The sequence below is a fragment of the Schistocerca piceifrons genome, chromosome 6, assembly GCF_021461385.2.
Source record: "Schistocerca piceifrons isolate TAMUIC-IGC-003096 chromosome 6, iqSchPice1.1, whole genome shotgun sequence".
NCBI classification, from domain to species: domain Eukaryota; kingdom Metazoa; phylum Arthropoda; class Insecta; order Orthoptera; family Acrididae; genus Schistocerca; species Schistocerca piceifrons.
The window spans coordinates 545279614-545300208 of NC_060143.1; the positions used below are offsets into that span (position 1 = coordinate 545279614).

General features: G+C 42.0%; 1 protein-coding gene across 1 annotated transcript in view; it reads right to left on the reverse strand.

Annotated features, from left to right (window-relative positions):
* The window catches only part of LOC124802523 (eukaryotic translation initiation factor 2A), a 160442-nt gene extending 142989 nt beyond the window's left edge, over window positions 1–17453 (reverse strand). The window contains exons 1-2 of the mRNA XM_047263368.1: window positions 17391–17453; window positions 16765–16909 (exon numbers count right to left, since the gene is read on the reverse strand). Coding sequence (XP_047119324.1) covers window positions 16765–16909; window positions 17391–17433 — 188 coding nt within the window. The 5' untranslated portion in view covers window positions 17434–17453. The remainder of the gene's footprint in view (window positions 1–16764; window positions 16910–17390) is intronic.
* Between the last annotated feature and the right edge of the window lie 3142 nt (window positions 17454–20595).

Genomic DNA, 20595 nt, shown 5'->3' on the forward strand with positions numbered 1-20595 from the left:
CACCTAGGGAATGGGGGTCTCTATAGGTGTGGTGAAGGCAACCCTCCTAGGGGAGTAAACCCTGATGTCAAATCCTGGTCCTCCTAGTTGGGGGTTGGGTTAACGGGCCAGCACCCCATTATCCACAAAAAAGCTTCCATAAGGTTTAAAGGCGGGAGAAGGGACCAAACTATGAGGTCACTGGTCCCTTGTTCCTAATAAAACAATGCCACAAGTGTGAGGATACAACGGACGAAACAGACAACACAAAACAAAAAAAGGAAAAGCCTCAAGAACGAAGGGAAGGCAAAGAACACTAAAAGGAACAAAAGAGGACAGGAAAACAACAGAGAAACACTAGAAACAGAAGAGAGTAAAACATGAGAGTAGATTACAGTGGCTGGCCAACCACGAGAATAAAAAGGGAAAGCCAGCCGCTCTGCAACACATTAAAACCTCCACCCTAAAAGCACTAGGTTGGAGGACACAGAGGGGCAAATGATATGCGCTAAAACCTACATAGAAGTATAAAACCCACTCTCACGCATAAAACGTAAAACTAAAGCTGCTGTGGAGCCATTGTCGCCCAACACCAAAGGCAGAGTGCTGGGAAAGTTAAAACTCTGCTGCAGAGCGGCTAAAAGTGGGCAGTCCAGCAAGAGGTGGACGTCTGTCATTTGGGAGCCACAGCGACACTGAGGTGGGTCCTCGCGACAGAGTAGGTAACCATGCATTAGCCATGTATGGCCAATGCAAAGCCGGCAGAGGACAACTGATTCCCTGCGAGAGGCCTGCATGGAAGACTTCCACACATTCGTAGTCTCCTTAATGACACACAGTTTTTTGTGCGTGCTGTTATGCCATTCCGTCTCCCAAAGCCGGAAAAACCTGCAGTGTAAGACAGAATGCAGTTTCTGTGTCGCCTGTTTGGCCAGCCTGTCGCTAAGTTCATTGCCGGGGATTTTCCGTCGGAACAGTAAAACTTATCAATCCTTTGAATGGATATGGTTTTATGGTATAATATTTGTCTCGAAGATTAAGAAACAAGACATGAGAGGATACTCCAAGAGCGTCAGAATTTCGTGAACCACACTAAAATGCATGGTTCGCCATACAGTGCACATTTGTATGTCCAGATTCCAAATGACGTATACCTCGACCTGATATGAAACTTTTCAGTGTGGTTTTCAGGACGTAAATTTTCTCGGAGTACCAGTGCTGTATTATCTCATGTTTGGTTCTTTATTATGGCATAATGCCATACGTGCTAGAAGGTGAAAACGTGCACATGAAATGCAGCGAACAGTTGAAACTAGCCGAATAGTGTGGAATTAAACACTTCATTTCAAATAAATTTACTGCCTCAGCATGAAAGCTTAATAAAAGCCAAATTTCTTTAGCAAACAGACAAAAAAAACCTTTATTGCTCTGCGAGGGGATTAATACTTGACTGTCAGAAAGGTGGAAATAAAATAAAATAAAATCTGAAACTAGTAACATATTTTTTAGCTTTCCATAATTATGTGATGTATTTTAATTCACTTGATAGCTACCAGCCACAGAAATACGTCTTGTTTTCTTTTGACGTGAGAGCAGTAAATGAAGCGGAAAATGTAAAGATGGGTCACGTGGTGACTATCCTCCCTCCCCCTCTAACTCTGACTTCTCTGTGCATCAGAAGGTAAAAAATAAATAAATAAAAATAAACCTTTTCAAAAATAAGTTCATTTTGCAGCACACATCATTCTGAGGAGTTTGATACAAAAAGATATACCTTCGAGGAAATGTAAGACATGTTATTTGGTCTTAAGTGTGCCGAAGTGCAGTGCCACGCCTCTTCAAACAACATTCTTATAACGCACGTCACTGTATTTCGCTCTGCGGAACTCAAACGTGTATATTTTGTAATGGATGCCATCAAACTATATTCAGGACAGTGGAAATTAAAATGTCCTGTGGTGCCTCTCCTGCTCCCAGTAGGCCGGTTTGACATCTTGCCCCTTTTAAAAATAAAAAAAAAATTAAAAAATTAGCACACATTTCTTCAATCCTTAGGTCCTAGCGATTTTTCTCTCTGATCTTGCTACAGCTTTACATGGCATGCTTTCCTTTCTGGGAAAGAACTATTACTTCATCAAACTTCATCAAATGTTTTGCTACATGAAAAATCGAAATGTCATTGTCTAATACATAAAAAGCTGTTAATACAAATAGTACCCAAGACTGGTGTGGTTTCTCAATCTGATTACATCTATTTTGTCACCATGTGCTGGACAAAACGAAATAGGCCTTTCTAATATTGCAGCAATTTTAACAGACACCAAAAAAGTGAGACTGCTTTGGCAATAATGATCATTTTTATACTGCGACAATATAATTCACGAAGTACCAATACGAAATACCTGTTTGGCCTACTACAATCAAAAAGCTTTATGTTAGGAAATAGTTTCACATTTCATTCATTAGCTCCAGTTTCTCATGCACGAGAGCGAAAAGTAGTAGAATGAAATTTTTGTATAAATTTGGAATCGTCATATTCTTCCATAATTTGTGTGATGTCCCCGTTTCTTCTCCTTCCTCGTTCTAATAAACAATCTTGTCATCACTAATTCTGTAACTATTCCTACCACTGTCAAAACTCATTTTCCAGTTAACTTGACTAACCCTGCCGCAATCACCGATTTAGTTACCAAGCGATTATTCTCCGGTTAGGCTATATTACGTGTTCGTACAATGCATTTTCTGCGCTACTCCCAGAATGGAACTTAAGCCGGGGACAACAACTGGCCCTGTCTCATGTAGAGATCTGGCCAAAAGTGTTCTGTCAGAATTTCACTTTCTTGGATACACCGTGAAGATAATACATAACCTTTCTTACCTGTTATTCGTGTTAGTCGTTTATTTCCACTCTGGTAGTCTGAATCTGGGTTTCATTAGTAATTATAACAACGCTGAACATTTGCAAACCGAATCAACCACATAAACAAGCAGCAGTTGGCATTCACTGGTTCGGCTTCATTCCACTCAACTCGTATAGCCCCATCCCGTTTTGTCTGCAGGAAAGTTCGTTTCTAGATGCAACGAGGATTCCCCTGGCAGAGACATCACGTACACTATGCACACATTGAAAAATCATTTTATAATAATCAACATAGACTGTGTTCAAAAATGTCCAAAAACCAGGAGGGGTGCGTTTCAAAATCATATGAATATGAATAATCGATAGCCCGACGTGGGCTGGATGCTAGGTGCTTTGTGAGACAAGTTTTTTTTTCCTCAAGAATATGAATTTGCCCCCCCCCCTCCCCAAATTGCCGCCCGGTCCAGATACCATGGTTTGCCGCCGTCCCCCACTAGATCCGGGCCAGCTGCGGACACATGAGCCTGGCAGCTTGGGCACGCCAGTAAAATTCTTCCGTGTACCCCATGTGGCTGGTTGCTGCTACTGCTGCTTACACAGCCAACAGTCACACTTCTGTAGCCAGAAGCAGGAGAAGGTATTACTCATATGCGACGTAACTGCGCGTTTGCCTGAGCCCGCTTGTAACTGCTTAAATGAATCTAATGCAAACACTTGTAATGTCAAGCTCATTGGAGGTAATTTGTTATGAAGCATTGCATGTTCTTCCTAAAGCCTTTGACCCATTTTGCTGTTGGCAGACGCTTGTATGTGCACAGTGTTATTTTATATGGTGCATTTCCTTTGCAATTTAAGTTTTATTTCTTTTTTTTCTCTTGTTCATGTTTTAATGCTTGTTCTGCAGTAGTGGGCTACAGTAATATCCTTTGTTAGAGTATCGGTTCTTACCATCAAAATTACAAAAATTTAACTGAAAACTAAAACAACGAAAAATTCCCGGGTTTTTCCCAGATCTCCCGGGTCGTATACACCCTGTAGATGGACTCCTGATTGGACGCTACCAGAGGGTGGCGAGGGTAGCACTGGTTGATAGCTTGTAGGCTGCTCAATGAGTCAGTACACCGGAGAAATGACTAACCAGGGCATGAGCGGATGTACTCAAGAGCGAGAGATATAGCCGCCAGCTCTACAGTGAAAGCACTGCAGCCAACTGGCAAGGAGTGCTGCTCAATATGTCCTCCATGAACATATGCGAAGCCTACATGACCATCAGCCATTGAGCCGTTGATGTAAACCACTTCAGAGCCTCGGAACACGTCAAGAATCGAGAGGAAGTGACAGCAGAGAGCAGCAGGGTTAACGGAGTCTTTAGGGCCATGCAAAAGGTCCAGATGAAGCTGCGGCCGAGGCAAACACCATGGAGGCATACGTGAAAGGATCGCAAGTAGAGGTGGTAAAGGGAAGGACTCCAGTTCAGAGAGAAGGGACAGCACGTAAACCGCAATCGTTGGCCCCAATCTGGGCTGCCGATGTGGAAGATGGACTGCCACAGACGGGAAAAGTAGACGGTAATTCGGATGCTCAGGGGAACTATGAATGCTTGCTGCATAACTGGCAAGCAGTTGCGCACATCTGACCTGCAGTGGACGGACACCAGCCTCCACCAGTACACCGGTCACCAGACTTGTCCTAAAAGCTCCTGTCAGTAACTGAACCCCACAGTGGTGCACAGGATCAAGTAAATGCAATGCTGAAGGCGCTGCTGAACCATAAACCACACTTCCATAGTCAATTCGGGATTGGACAAGAGCTCTGTAAAGCTGCAGCAGCGTACAGCGATCTGCACTTCAATTGGTGTTGCTCAGGCAATGGAGGGCATTGAGGTGCTGCCAGCACTTCTGCTTAAGCTGACGAAGATGAGGGAGTCAAGTCAATTGAACACTGAAAACAAGTCCTAGGAATTGATAAGTCTCCACTACAGTGAGTGGATTGTCATTAAGGTACAGTGCGGGTTCTGGATGAACGGTACGACGGTGACAGAAGTGCATGGCACATGACTTTGCGGCTGAAAACTGGAAGCCATGGGCTGGAGCCCATGACTGTGCCTTGTGGACAGCTCCCTGGAGGTGCCGCTCAGCAACAACAGTACTGGAGCAGCAGTATGAAATGCAGAAGTCGTCTGCATACAGAGAAGGTGAGACGGAGGGCCCGGCAGCTGCTGCTAGACTGTTAAAGGCCACTAAAAATAGAGAGACACTCAATACAGAGCCCTGCGGGACTCCATTCTCCTGGATATGGATGAACTATGGGAGTCACCTACTTGGACATGGAAAGTATGGAGCAACAGGAAGTTTTGGATAAAAATCGGGAGTGGTCCCCGGAGACTCCTCTCATACAATGTGGCAAGGATATGATGTCGCCAAGTCGTGTCTTATGCTTTATGTAAGTCAAAAAAGACGACAATCACGTGTTGCCATCTGGAAAAGGCTGTTCGGATGGCAGACTCGATGGACACAAGATTACCAGTAGTAGAGCGACCCTGGCGGAAGCCGCCCTGACATGGAGCCAGCAAGCCACGTCACTCCAGAACCCAACCCAACTGCCGCCATACCATTCGTTCCAGCAGCTTACAAAGAATGTTGGTGAGGCTGATGGGCCGATAGCTACCCACATCAAGCAGGTTTTTACCGGGTCAGAGCACCGGAATGATGGTGCTCTTCCGCCACTGCGATTGAAAGACGCCATCGCACCAGATCTGGTTGAAGATGACAAGATGTCGCTTGTAGTCAGATGAGATACGTTTAATCATATGGCTGTGGATGCCATGAGGCCCAGGAGCTGTGTCGGGGCAATGTGCAAGGGCACTGAGGAGCTCTCACTCTGTAAATGGGGCGTTATAGGATTCACTGCAGCGTGTAGTGAATGAGAGGACATTCCCTTCCAGCTGCAGTTTGAGTGTGCAAAAGGCTGGGGGTTAATTATCTGACACAGAGGCTCGAGCAAAGTGCTCGGCAACCGCGTTTGCGTCGGTACATAACACACCATTTATGGTAAGACCGGGGACAGCTGTTGGGGCCCGGTACCCGAAAAAATGTTTGATTTTTGCCCTACTTGGGAAGGTGATGTGTGGCACCCAATGGTGGAGACATATCTCTCCCAACACTCCTTCTTCCATTGTTTGATAAGGTAGCAAACACGGGCATGGAGCCGTTTAAAGGCTATGAGGTGCTCCAGGGAAGGGTGCCACTTATGCCGCTGTAGAGCTTGTCGACGCTCCTTAATTGCTTCAGCGACTTCCTGCAAGCACCAAGGGACTGCCTTACGCCTCGGGCACCCTAAGAGCGAGGGATCGCGTTTTCTGCTGCAGAAACAATTGTGCTAGTCACCTGCTCAACCATCACATCGATGTTACCGCATGGGGGAGATTCAGCGGTGACAGCGAGGTGAAAGTCTGCCTTGTTCAAAGCCCATCTGGGCAGGCGTCCGTGCACCTGATGCTGGGGCAGTGACAGGAAGATGGGGAAGTGGTCACTACCACACACGTCGTCATGTGCTCTCCAGTGGATAGATGGGAGAAGTCCTGGGCTGCAAATTGATAAATCAATGGCCGAGTAACTACCATGAGCCACACTGAAATGTGTGGCAGCCCCAGTATTTAAGAGGCAGAGGTCGAACTGAGACAGTAAAGTTTCGACATATCTGCCTCAGCCAGTAAGCATGGTACCACCCCACAAGGGGTTATGGGCATTAAAATCTCCCAGAAGTAGGAAAGGTTTAGGGAGTTGATCAATCAGTGCAGCTAATACATTCAGGGGTACTGCACCATCTGGAGGAAGATATACATTGCAGACAGTTATTTTCTGCATCGTCCTTATTTTGACAGCCACAGCTTCAAGAGGGGCACATGTTCACTACAGACCAAGTTCAGGACATAAACACAAACTCCACCTGACACTCGATTATAGTCGCTACGGTTCCTGTAATATCCCTTATAGCAGCGGAGGGCAGGGGTCCCGCACCGCTGAGAACCAGGTTTCCTGGAGGACAATGCAGATAGCAGGTGTAAAGCTTAACAGTTGCCATAGCTGAGCCAGGCGGTGGAAAAAACCACCACAATTCCACTGGAGGATGACACTGTGAGACTGGGAAGGCATGGAACATTCAATGAGGCAGTTTACACCTCAGAGTCACCTGCTGCCACTGACCGTTTGCCTGAGCAGTCTATATCCATTGTGTCTGAGGGTCTGGAGAGATCTAGGTCCTCAGCAGACGCCAAAATCTCCATCCCATCTTCAGAGCTTGTAGGTAGCAGTGGTATAGGTGCCACTGCAGTTTCCTTGGTCTTATGGGTTTTCCTTTTGGATTTTGCTCACTGCTCCTTGGGTTTACCTGGCTGGCAGGACTTCACTGGGTCAGTCTCCAGGACTGAGGATGAGCGTGAAGCCCTACAACCAGCTGCTTTTGGGCTCTTCAGCCCCTGGGAGGTGTCGTCTCTCCCACTAGAAGAAACCTGGGAAGGGAATGACCCAAGAGACCCCTTCCCTTCCTAGCGAGAGAAGCCGAAGAAGACATACGCTTCTCCGGCTTAGAAGTGGGGACGGACATCCCTGATAGTTGGGGGGGGGGGGGGGGGGGGGGGGTGTTGCTCCCGAAGTAAGTGGAGCAGGAGCAACAGGGAGGAAAATGCCCCCCACCATCAAGGGGCCAAGAGTAGTCTTCCGGCTCTGACAGGTGACCTGGGTTGGCAGAGCTGATGGTGCCAGACCTGTTGTAGCGGTGGCGTAAGATGATGTCATACACATAGGATGTTGTTGTTGTTGTTGTGGTCTTCAGTCTTGAGACTGGTTTGATGCAGCTCTCCATGCTACTCTATCCTGTGCAAGCTTCTTCATCTCCCAGTACCTACTGCAACCTACATCCTTCTGAATCTGCTTAGTGTATTCATCTCTTGGTCTCCCTCTACGATTTTTACCCTCCACGCTGCCCTCCAATGCTAAATTTGTGATCCCTTGATGCCTCAAAACATGCCCTACCAATCGATCCCTTCTTCTAGTCAAGTTGGGCCACAAACTTCTCTTCTCCCCAATCCTATTCAATACCTCCTCATTAGTTACGTGATCTACCCACCTTATCTTCAGCATTCTTCTGTAGCACCACATTTCGAAAGCTTCTATTCTCTTCTTGTCCAAACTAGTTATCGTCCATGTTTCACTTCCATACATGGCTACACTCCATACAAATACTTTCAGAAACGACTTCCTGACACTTAAATCTATACTCGATGTTAACAAATTTCTCTTATTCAGAAACGATTTCCTTGCCATTGCCAGTCTACATTTTATATCCTCTCTACTTCGACCATCATCAGTTATTTTACTCCCTAAATAGCAAAACTCCTTTACTATTTTAAGTGTCTCATTTCCTAATCTAATTCCCTCAGCATCACCCGATTTAATTTGACTACATTCCATTATCCTCGTTTTGCTTTTGTTCATATTCATCTTATATCCTCCTTTCAAGACACTGTCCATTCCGTTCAACTGCTCTTCCAAGTCCTTTGCTGCCTCTGACAGAATTACAATGTCATCGGTGAACTTCAAAGTTTTTACTTCTTCTCCATGAATTTTAATACCTACTCCGAATTTTTCTTTTGTTTCCTGTACTGCTTGCTCAATATACAGATTGAATAGCATCGGGGAGAGGCTACAACCCTGTCTCACTCTTTTTCCCAACCACTGCTTCCCTTTCATGCCACTCGACTCTTATAACTGCCATCTGCTTTCTGTACAAATTGTAAATAGCCTTTCGCTCTCTGTATTTTATACCTGCCACCTTCAGAATTTGAAAGAGAGTATTCCAGTTAACATTGTCAAAAGCTTTCTCTAAGTCTACAAATGCTAGAAACGTAGGTTTGCCTTTTCTTAATCTTTCTTCTAAGATAAATCGTAAGGTTAGTATTGCCTCACGTGTTCCAACATTTCTACGGAATCCAAACTGATCTTCCCCGAGGTCCGCTTCTACCAGTTTTTCCATTCGTCTGTAAAGAATTCGTGTTAGTATTTTGCAGCTGTGACTTATTAAACTGATAGTTCGGTAATTTTCACATCTGTCAACACCTGATTTCTTTGGGATTGGAATTATTATATTCTTCTTGAAGTCTGAGGGTATTTCGCCTGTCTCATACATCTTGCTCACCAGATGGTAGAGTTTTGTCATGACTGGCTCTCCCAAGGCCATCAGTAGTTCTAATAGAATGTTGTCTACTCCCGGGGCGTTGTTTCGACTCAGGTCTTTCAGTGCTCTGTCAAACTCTTCACGCAGTATCTTATCTCCCATTTCGTCTTCATCTACATCCTCTTCCATTTCCATAATATTGTCCTCAAGTACATCGCCCATGTATAAACCCTCTATATACTCCTTCCATCTTTCTGCCTTCCCTTCTTTGCTTAGAACTGGGTTGCCATCTGAGCTCTTGATATTCATACAAGTGGTTCTCTTCTCTCCAGAGGTCTCTTTAATTTTCCTGTAGGCAGTATCTATCTTACCCCTAGTGAGACAAGCCTCTACATCCTTACATTTGTCCTCCAGCCATCCCTGCTTAGCCATTTTGCACTTCCTGTCGATCTCATTTTTGAGACGTTTGTATTCCTTTTTGCCTGCTTCATTTACTGCATTTTTATATTTTCTCCTTTCATCAATTAAATTCAATATTTCTTCTGTTACCCAAGGATTTCTACTAGCCCTCGTCTTTTTACTTATTTGATCCTCTGCTGCCTTTACTACTTCATCCCTCAAAGCTACCCATTCTTCTTCTACTGTGTTTCTTTCCCCCATTCCTGTCAATTGTTGCCTTATGCTCTCCCTGAAACTCTCTACAACCTCTGGTTCTTTCAGTTTATCCAGGTCCCATCTCCTTAGATTCCCACCTTTTTGCAGTTTCTTCGGTTTCAATCTGCAGTTCATAACCAATAGATTGTGGTCAGAATCCACATCTGCCCCTGGAAATGTCTTACAGTTTAAAACCTGGTTCCTAAATCTCTGTCTTACCATTATATAATCTATCTGATACCTTTTAGTATCGCCAGGATTCTTCCAGGTATACAACCTTCTTTTATGATTCTTGAACCAAGTGTTAGCTATGATTAAGTTATGCTCTGTGCAAAATTCTACAAGGCGGCTTCCTCTTTCATTTCTTCCCCCCAATCCATATTCACCTACTATGTTTCTTTCTCTCCCTTTTCATACTGACGAATTCCAGTCACCCGTGACTATTAAATTTTCGTCTCCCTTCACTACCTGAATAATTACTTTTATCTCGTCATACATTTCATCTATTTCTTCATCATCTGCAGAGCTAGTTGGCATATAAACTTGTACTACTGTAGTAGGCATGGGCTTTGTGTCTATCTTGGCCGCAACAATGCGTTCACTATGCTGTTTGTAGTAGCTAACCCGCACTCCTATTTTTTTATTCATTATTAAACCTACTCCTGCATTACACCTATTTGATTTTGTATTTATAACCCTGAATTCACCTGACCAAAAGTCTTGTTCCTCCTGCCACCGAACTTCACTAATTCCCACTATATCTAACTTCAACCTATCCATTTCCCTTTTTAAATTTTCTAACCTACCTGCCCAATTAAGGGATCTGACATTCCACGCTCCGATCCATAGAACGCCAGTTTTCTTTCTCCTGATAATGACGTCCTCTTGAGCAGTCCCTGCCCGGAGATCCGAATGTGGGACTATTTTACCTCCGGAATATTTTACCCAAGAGGACGCCATCATCATTTAATCATACAGTAAAGCCTACATAGGATGTAGGCGTTCAAATTTTCTCTTCGCCTCAGTATAGGTCAGTCTGTCCTGGGTCTTGTACTCCATGATTTTCCTTTCCTTCTGGAGAATCCTGCAGTCAGGCAAGCAAGGCGAATGGTGCTCTCCGCAGTTGACACAGATGTGAGGGAGGGCACATGGAGTATTGGGTTGTAATGGGCGTCCCTAATCTCGGCATGTGATGCTGGAAGTACAGAGGAAAGACATACGGACGAACTTCCAACACTTAAAGCACCGCATTGGGGGAGGGATATAGGGCTTTACCTCACATCGGTAGACCATCACCTTGGCCATCTCGCGCAATGTATCACCCTCAAAGGTCAAGTGAAGGCACCGGTGGTGACCTGGTTATCCTTCGGACCCCGGTGGACATCCTGGATGAAATGTACACCACGCCGTTCTAAATTGGCGCGCAGTTTATCGTTGAACTACAAACGAAGGTCTCTGTTAAATATGATAGCCTGGATAATATTTAAGCTCTTATGGGGCGTGATGGTTACAGAAACATCCCCCAGCTTGTAACAAGCGAGTAACTCCCGTGACTGGGCAGGGGATGCTGTTTTGCTCAAGACTGACCCTGATCTCATTTTGGACAAGCCCTCCACCTCCCCGAACTTGTCCTCTAAATGCTCAACAAAAAACTGAGGCTTCATTGTCATGAAAGATTCCCCATCAAATCTCAAACATACATGGTACCGGTGCGAATAAGATCCATTGCCATCCTTAGCCTGAAATTCCTCCCATGGTGTGGCCAGGGAGGTGAACGATTTGGGGGTCGTACTCCTGTGTGCTGAATTGAGCACGTGATCGCTTAGAAACAGCTGGTGTTTCACCACCAGCAAGAGATGATGGACTACATTTTATCGCATGTAATCTGCCCTGATGCCACCCACTCCGACCAGGGGCCCTCCCCACGGGCGCCACCCAGCCGCAGCAAAGGCCACTTGGCAGGATTGCCATTGCCGGGAGTCCCAATGCCCCAGGGGAATGGGCATCTACCCCTTGGCATACGTGGGGAGTTAATGGCGCAGGCATCAGCGGAGCGATCCTTGAGTGGTCAGGGGGCTACAACGAACAGGGTACATGGCGGCCCCACCACAACAGACTGGCTACCGTGTTGAGTATCAGGTGCAAAGAAGTGCATGGTCATCGTCGATGCAGAAATCGACACTGCGTAGTGCATGGTGGAAAACACACCCAGGAAGGTGTCCTCGCCCAAGAGATGGAGAATGGGCAGGACTGCAATGCAACGACGAGAAACTGAGCTAAAGATCTCAATGCACTATGGACACGATGCACCTCATAAGGCGCCCTTCGCCAATTGGCTCACTCTTCAGGAAAATTTTGAAGAATGGAGGTCAAACCCTACAGGGGACCATCACATAAAGGCCGAAATGTGTGAAACTCCTTTCAGTCGCCTCATACAACAGGCAGGAACACCTCGGGCCTATTCTAACCGCCGGACCTGCAGGGAGAAACTTCCACAAGCTCAAGAATTTAAAGTGGAGCCTCGGAAATCAGATAGATGCGCTAGATAAAGAGGTTTAGTGGAGGATAACAGGAATAGAATAAGACGTTATCAATTAATCTTTCTATTGATTAATCCTGTAATAATAATATCAATAATAATAATAATAATAATAATAATGATATAATTTATATGAACTAATATTCAAACAATTGACACACATTTTTAGTATTTTAAAACTTCTGAATTGTAAAGCTCAATAACATTAAACTACACTGTTAGGTTAAAAACAAATAACTCCCTGAGATTTTATGAATTCCTGAAATTCCCTGAGACTTCCATGTTTCTTCTTGCTAAAATGTAAACCAATTCCAGGTTTTCCAAAAGAATCATCACCCTTGTTTAAAATCCTCAACACTGACTTGTAAAATCTTAGAACATATTCTGAGCTCCAATATAACGAATTATCTCCAACAGAATGACCTCCTCCATCACCAACTAACAGATTTCGGAAATGTCAGTCATGTGAAACCCAACTCGCACTTTTCTCACATGACGTACCGAAAGCCATGGATCAAGGCAGTCAGATAGCTGTCATATTCCTTGATTTTCAAAAAGCATTTGACTTAGTACCACGTCTGCACTTAGTATCAAAAGTACAATTGTATGGTGTATCAAGGGGAATCTGTGACTGGATTGGAGATTTTTTGGTAGGAGGTAGCAGCAAGTTATCTTGGATGGAGATTCATTGACAGATGTACATGTAACTTTGGGTGTGCCCCGAGGAAGTTGGGTCCGTGGCTGTTCATAGGGTACATTAATGACCTTCAAACAATACTAATAGTAACCTCAGATTTTTATCACATGATGAAGTTATCTGCAATCAAGTACACTCAAAAAGAAGCTGCATATATATTTTGCCAGATCTTGGTAAGATTTAAAAGCAGTGCACAGATTGGCAACATGCTTTAAACGTTCAGAAATGTAAAATGGCGCACTTCAGAAACAAAAAAAGTAGTATCCTATGCTTACGGTATCAACAAGCCACAGTTTTAATCAATAAATTCTTCCAAATACCTGTGCATTTGTCATGGGTAAACTGGTAGTGGACTTAGATTTATTGGTGGTAAACCAGGGAAATGCAATCAGTCAACAAAGGAGATCGCTTATAAATCACTCATGTGACACATCCTATAATACTGCTCAAGTGTGTGGAACCCCTGCCAAATAGGACTAACAGGTAATACTGAATGTATACAGAGAAGATCAGCACGAACTGTCACAGGTTTGGTTTACCCAAGAGAGAGAGTTACAGTGATGCTGAAGAAATTGAACTGGCATGCACTGACAAACTAGTCCAAGAAAGCCTACTTACAAAGTTACAAAAACTAGCTTTACATGTTGACTTTTAGAAATATACTACAACCCCCTACACATTACTCAAGGATAAGGAGCACAAGATTAGATTAATTATAGCACGCACAAGAGCATTTAAACAGCCATTCTTCCTGCTACCCACATATAAATGGGACAAAAAAAAGCCCTTCGTACTAGGGAATGTACTCCCTCCCATGCACTTCACAGTGGTTTGTAGACTGCAGATGTAGGCCATAAGTCATTAACATTTGCCTTTATGAAGGCATTGCTAGGGCAGAAGGCAATGATCCAGAAATATTCTTTACCATTTTTAACAATATTTTTCACCTGATGGGTCGCAGCTACTTTCTGATAATTCCACAGGTAAATTCAGACCACATGTTGTTCTATCCTACCAACAAGTCTTCCATGTACTACACGAGTTTACTGATCCTGGCATCAGACGCACAGTGGACTGGATTACACAGTGCTTCATATGGGCTTCACTGAAAAAAGATGTAAAGTTGTGGGCAAAAACATGAATTTGCTGTTAATGAGCAAAAGTTTCTGATGATACAAACATTGCGCAGGGAACTTCCTGTGAAGTTAACAATTACTTCCTGCATACCCACGTTGGTGTGGTGAGGCCACTATCTTGCTCTCAGTGCTCTGTGTATCTCTTAACAGTGATTGACAGGCTTACATATGGCCCAGAGGACTTCTCTGCAGAAAATGTTGACTGCACTCTTATCATTGTGGTTTGCTCATTTTGGAGTCCTAAAAACCAACACCACCAACAGAGGATGACAGAGACTGTCAGCTGTTCGCTCACCTCACAAACACCTAGGTCTACTCCTCATCAAAATCAACGCTTACCTCCAGCATCAGACGGTTAAGTTGACCACAAACATCATAGCCTTAAGGCAACATCAAGTGTCTGATTTTAATGGGTCTCCATGCTTATGTGATTCCAGAACATAACTCCATTGCTGCAGAAATGACTTACAGCATGACAACAAGGCTTCCAATTGTTTCTTTAATCCTACACCAGTGGGTTGTGAACATTCCACCCTTATTTTCAAGTCGATGCAGCAGGCTGCATTATTTAAACTGATACAGGTCCAGATCATGCTACAAAATTACCTTAATCCACCATGAAATTACTACCTCTTCAAAGTATTTGTAACACATGATACACAGAGGACACCTGTCCCATCTATCTAGGATGGACCAAATTTGGTACATGCTCTGAAAAGCACTTTGTTGTTGAAACACTTCTAGGTCAGAAGGCCGTATCCATACACAGATGGAAGCCAGACTTCCTGGTGAAGAATACAGATCCCATAAAGCCCACATTAACTTCAAGTAAACAGCCGGCTTCAGCCATTAAAACTCCAGAGTGTCATCAACCAATCCAACAAAGTAACCATTCTGGTTGCATAGTGCATTTCCCAAAGAAATACCTGTACATTGTTTTTAAGGGGGTAGTTGTATGTGGCTGGGTAGCTGACACTGTAAAATGCAAATTCTGCTACAAGTATTGACACATAATGCATTAATTAGTCTTTTACTTTTGTTTATGGTATCCCTGGCAACATAGTTGTTAAAATGTATGCACACTCGTGATAGGGTGTTGTTATTGTTTTTGTTCATGTGCAACAAAAGTAGTGTTAATAAATAGTAATTTTAATCAGAATCAAAGTACTGTGGCAACAATACATCTACATATTTCATAAGTAACCAAGATCAAATTAAGTTAGTTATAAGTGAAGGCCCCTCTAAGAATCCATTTAATGAAATATCAGTCAGTGCAGCAGTAACAGACCTTAATAAAACCACTTAGAAAATATGAAGCTCTATCTCCTCTATTTTATGTCATTTACTTATATTCAAGAACCAAAAACCACCTACAGTAACTACTATTACATAGTAATTTGAGATATTTCATATTTCACAGATGAATAAGCATAGTTGCAATACTCTCATCAAAAATTCCATGACATTTTACAAACAACTCACTCTATATCTCTCTAATGGAAAACAGCTCAAATTTTCAGCAGGAAAATTTCTTCCCCCTTTCAGTGTCAGATCAATAGGAAAATTCGATACTAAATGTTGGCTTTGACCAGTGATTTAATGTCAACAGTTGCTGTGGTTTCACCTTTTGGTTTGTGTTTTGAAAGTTCAGTTGTTAGTTGGGGAAGCTAGCAAAGGCGGGGGAAAAAATCCATGGCTACGGTGACAGTATGACCTTTAGCTGCACCCATTTTTATATCCACTGATATGATGCCACGATTGCTACGCTGTTTACAGCATTTGTCGCATGCTTCCTATGGCACTGACCAAAGCTGACAACTAGTATCAAACATTCCTCTTTATCCCCAGTATCTTCACATTACATATTTAATTACATGCATTCATTCGCAAATATGATAGGCCTACTGTCAATATTTGATGATGTCATGAGTTCCATAACAACGAAGATCCCTATGGTATTCAACACAGGTACAAAGGCTACACATGCTGCTTAAGGGAAACACATTGACCATCTTGCAAATAAATTTATTTAATACGGTTTTACAGGCTTGTGGTCACAATTGTATCATATCTGGTTTTAACTTCTTATTAAGCAAAATTATTTGATCTGGATACATTACATAGTAACTCTTGAAAATGAGGAGGACAGCACTCTGGTTAAAGTAAAACTGGTTCTCATGCAATTTGTGTGACCAAGGATGAGAAGAAATTTATTTCAACACAGTTCCTGGCAAAATTTCTTCAGCATTTGTGGTTTATAGAAGAGATCTTAAAGAAGTGTCAGCCGCTGAAAAAAGAATGTTATTTACAGATGGTGCCCTCAAGTAAATGGCCAGTTCAGTAGGCTAAATATTCCAGTCAAAAACATCACATGTATTCGACATTTTAGTGCAGCTAACATGTTGGGAGGATGGGATAAACATATGACATATGGCTGTTGCACTGTAATACATCAGTAGTTTTTCAGATGCAAGGGGGCATTTTTTAAAACAATCCCTTGTTATTTAAAGATGGGGAAAACTAGACTCATGAGGTCCGATAGCAAATGCGACTGTAAATAGTGGATGGTAATTGATCATACTGGTCCATAAACGTAATTTGCCAATGGATGCAAAAATGTTAGAATTATTGCAACAGCATTACATAAAACTATTCACAAACGCAGAGTACAACACAAGAAACATTGGTAGCAGCGCCGCGATTTAAAACAAACATCTTCACTCACCATGTTCCGTTCGCCCAGGCAAAGTATTTTCCAGTTGGATCGAATGCCATAGTCCTGCATGTTTTGCTGTCCTCTCTTGCAAACGATGAGACAAGATCATAACTGGGTGGACCCAAACTGATTGAAATGCCCGTTGATCCCCGAACTGTCAAACACAAAATCAAACTCTGCATAAAACACGCGTGTCTGCCAACAATCTAGATAAAGCGAGAGTTGTCTAGTTTTGCAAAATATTATGGTTTACACTAATGAACTTCCTGGATAGACATAAATGCCGGTAAAAAACGAAAAGAAACATGCTCTCGCATAACCTAGATTCGCACAGTTGCAAAAGTAACTCTACAATAAAGGGGCCCTCGTAGTCAAAATTCCCGTAACGTGTTTATCAAATGAGTCAACTTCTTTACCTTCGATGTCTTATACTATTCCATAAAATCTATTTCACCCTTACGTATGGTGACAACAGCAGCACGGGATTCACGAATACAAATTATTGTGCTACGTGTCTTTGACCAGCCCTGTCGTTTCAGATATCAATTAGTATGAAAAATGGTGTACCAAGAAAAAGTTTGTTCTTTCTGTTAGACTCACACGTAGGCAGTATACGAAAAAAGTATCACCATTACCTGCAACAACGGGCACATTCGCCGCCATCTTTACTCTGACCATGTGCAACGTAAATGAAAATAGATTAGGAATATCGGTGTTTTCTTACAGAAGTGCTTTGAAATGCGTGTCCCATGTCATGCTGCTGTTTTATTTGCCTGGTAAATTGGTAATGCCTAAGACTGGTGGTGTTAATCGGGGGAATATGCTCGAACTAAGAAACTGTATGTAATATAACTGGTATGATAATTATCATGTATGAACAGATTTATCCAGATAGCGTTTTCAACGCTAAAAAGTTTGGCCATGTAGCAGTTAACAGCATTCTGTCAAAAGTTTTTATTTAGTCAACAGGCTTTACAGTTTTCATTGGATTAGATTGACTACCAATAATTCGTTCGCTGGAAGAATCATTAGGTGTCAATTTTTTGTTCTTTGTACATTGTATCAGAAAAAAAAAAAGATTTCTTTCAGGAAAAACTTGTTTCATTCAAAATCAGATTTTTTCTCACAAAAGAAAACTTTCGCTGTGTTCGTGAGTTACATCAACACCATTGAATGTTGCGAAAATGAAATTCATTTTTTTGACCGATGGAAATTCCTGAATAAATGAAGGTGATCACTTTTGAGTAGATTAGGTATAACATTGTATGAAAGACTGCTGCATATCACTATTAGTTACTAAAAATACTATAGTTGTGTAGTGCTTCATTTTTTTTAATTTCTTTCCAGCCATTAGTTTATTTATTGCAGTATATAGTAGCGCATATGCATATATTTTAAGATAAAATAGTGTTACAGTGTATGTATACTAGGCACCATTTTGCAGAAGAGTTAAACTGTGGTGGAGGATGTCATCAGACTCTAACCACTTTTTTGCAAATTAGATATTGATAGGACATTCGTAAAAACTTTGAGCTATGTCAGTGGTATTTCTAAAAATCAACAAGTGAATGTTATAGAGGTACTTTCGGTTTAACGAGTTCTCCATAACTGTAGAAGTTATCAGGCAGGCCTACAGTTTAAGATGTTTTTCTTGAGCCCTCACCTAGCTACAGTTTCGTGTCATCTCCAAGCAGAACATTGGAAACAACACTGCCTTCGCAGGTACTTCTACAACAAAATATCCCTGTGGCATGCTGCACTGTTTCCCAGCTAAGGTTGGCAACCGATAGAAACAATCCATAATGGGCTGAAGTCATCCAGTTTCAACCGATTACTGCAATCCCAAAGAAGGCAAAGTTATATTGTGTGTCTAGTAGGAGGAGATCAGGAATGTCATTATTCATAGTTAATATAATTAGTTTCAACAATCCTGTTGGATGAACATCCACAACTGAGCATTATACCGGATGTTGAAAGGAATTTAATATCGGAAGCGGTATTTTCAACCTCTGGTATTACCAGTTTTAGTTTCAATTGCATTGTTTCTGATTTTATTTACAATTTTCTTGCAATACTATTTGGAAATTGTTATCTCAGCTTTGTATTAGGCTCCTGAGTTTTTTCTGGAACTTACATATGCACTATTTGTGGAGTCCTTTTTTATAAATTGGAGTTAATCATCATGTGTAGTTGTGGGCTTTCATGTTTTCCATTAAGGAGCACAGGGTAGTTACAGTGGGTCAATTGGTGTGCAACTGCATTAAAATTACTTGGCACATCACAAACATTGTAAAAATTACATATTGGATGCCCCCTATGCATCTTTTTAATATAGCATGGACATAAAAATTAGAGTACACTACTGGTTGGTTTGTTACCATAACCCCCATTTGGCTTTCACATCTGTTGGTCTCACCAACTCTTAACCAAATTGTTACCTTTCAACCTAATGTAGCACTTGGACTGAGCTACAGGTCAGTCTGTCACCACAACTACAACATTTCAGGAGGGTAATCTAAGTACGTTACAAGTTATCATTTTTTAAACACTGCTTATAGTAGTAAATTTGTTCATTCTCATTGTATATAGTTTGTTCCCAACACAAGATGTGGACACATGAAATCCAAGTCAGGAATAGAACCTTCAGTAAACACAATTATATTCTGAACAGTGTGATCCTGGTATGATAGAAAACACTAATCATAAGCCTATAAGCTTTGTAAGATAACAGGCCCACTCAACAGTTTGTACGGTCAGGCAAGTGAAATTTGTACCGTGGAATGATGCTGAATGTATCTTAATATTGTCATGTTGGTTTTCTTAGTGTTACTAACATCACTTACATATCCTGTTAATGTTATTATGTTTGAAAGTAATTTCCTCACTTGACAGTTGTAGACTTAACAACAAAATTTCTATTTCCAGTATATTCCTGCATCTCTTTCATGAAAGTGTTACTGTTACAAGCTTTAAAACTACTTATAATTTACTTTCTTTACCTGGAATTTCCTTTATTTGATAGTTCCCCATAAATAGAGTATATTATACACCAACACACTACAGATATGGTTTAACTGCTATGTAGTTATCGTTTATATTAAATAACCTGTCATTCTGCCATACAAAAGCCAGCTCCTTGTTGGGAATTAAACTTGAGTGAATGAGTAGAAGAATATTAGTCTTATAACTCTGCATCAGTTTAATGACAACTGAATGAGAGAAAGCACTGTTTACATGAGGAAAAGGTTATGTAAGAGCTGGATGATGATGTGCCCACCCTGCTGAAGCCAGACACTTTCATTAATGCAACCAAAATTTGATACTTTATTACCTAAACACACATTAACTCAACTCTAGTTGTCTTGCTAGGCCACATAGTGAGCTGTCTGCATATAAAACTCAATAAGCAGCTCTGATCAGATTTTTAGAGATACAACTTCAACTTTGTTTTCACAAGCAGGCCAGAAGAAGGGAATGGCAGTACAGATAGACTGAACTAGCTGTCTGAAATGATTTTATGAAAAGCATGTGAAGTTTTAATCTCAGTAGTTGATGTAGAATATGAAATAACTGTGTATTTCTTCTTAGTTCATTTGCTCTCCACTCTAGAATGAAAATTGTTCTCTCTTTCACTGTTTCTCTGATACAAAGCAGTGGACTGCCTACTGGGTATAGGAGCTGCCCTGTAGTGTTCATAGAGTACATTCCTTACCTAATGTGCCATAGACAACCAACTACACATTTCCTAGTAGTAGTTGCAGGAACACTGCAAAAATATGTTCCTGCACAGAACTTTAGTTCTCTCTCTCTCTCTGTGTGTGTGTGTGTGTGTGTGTGTGT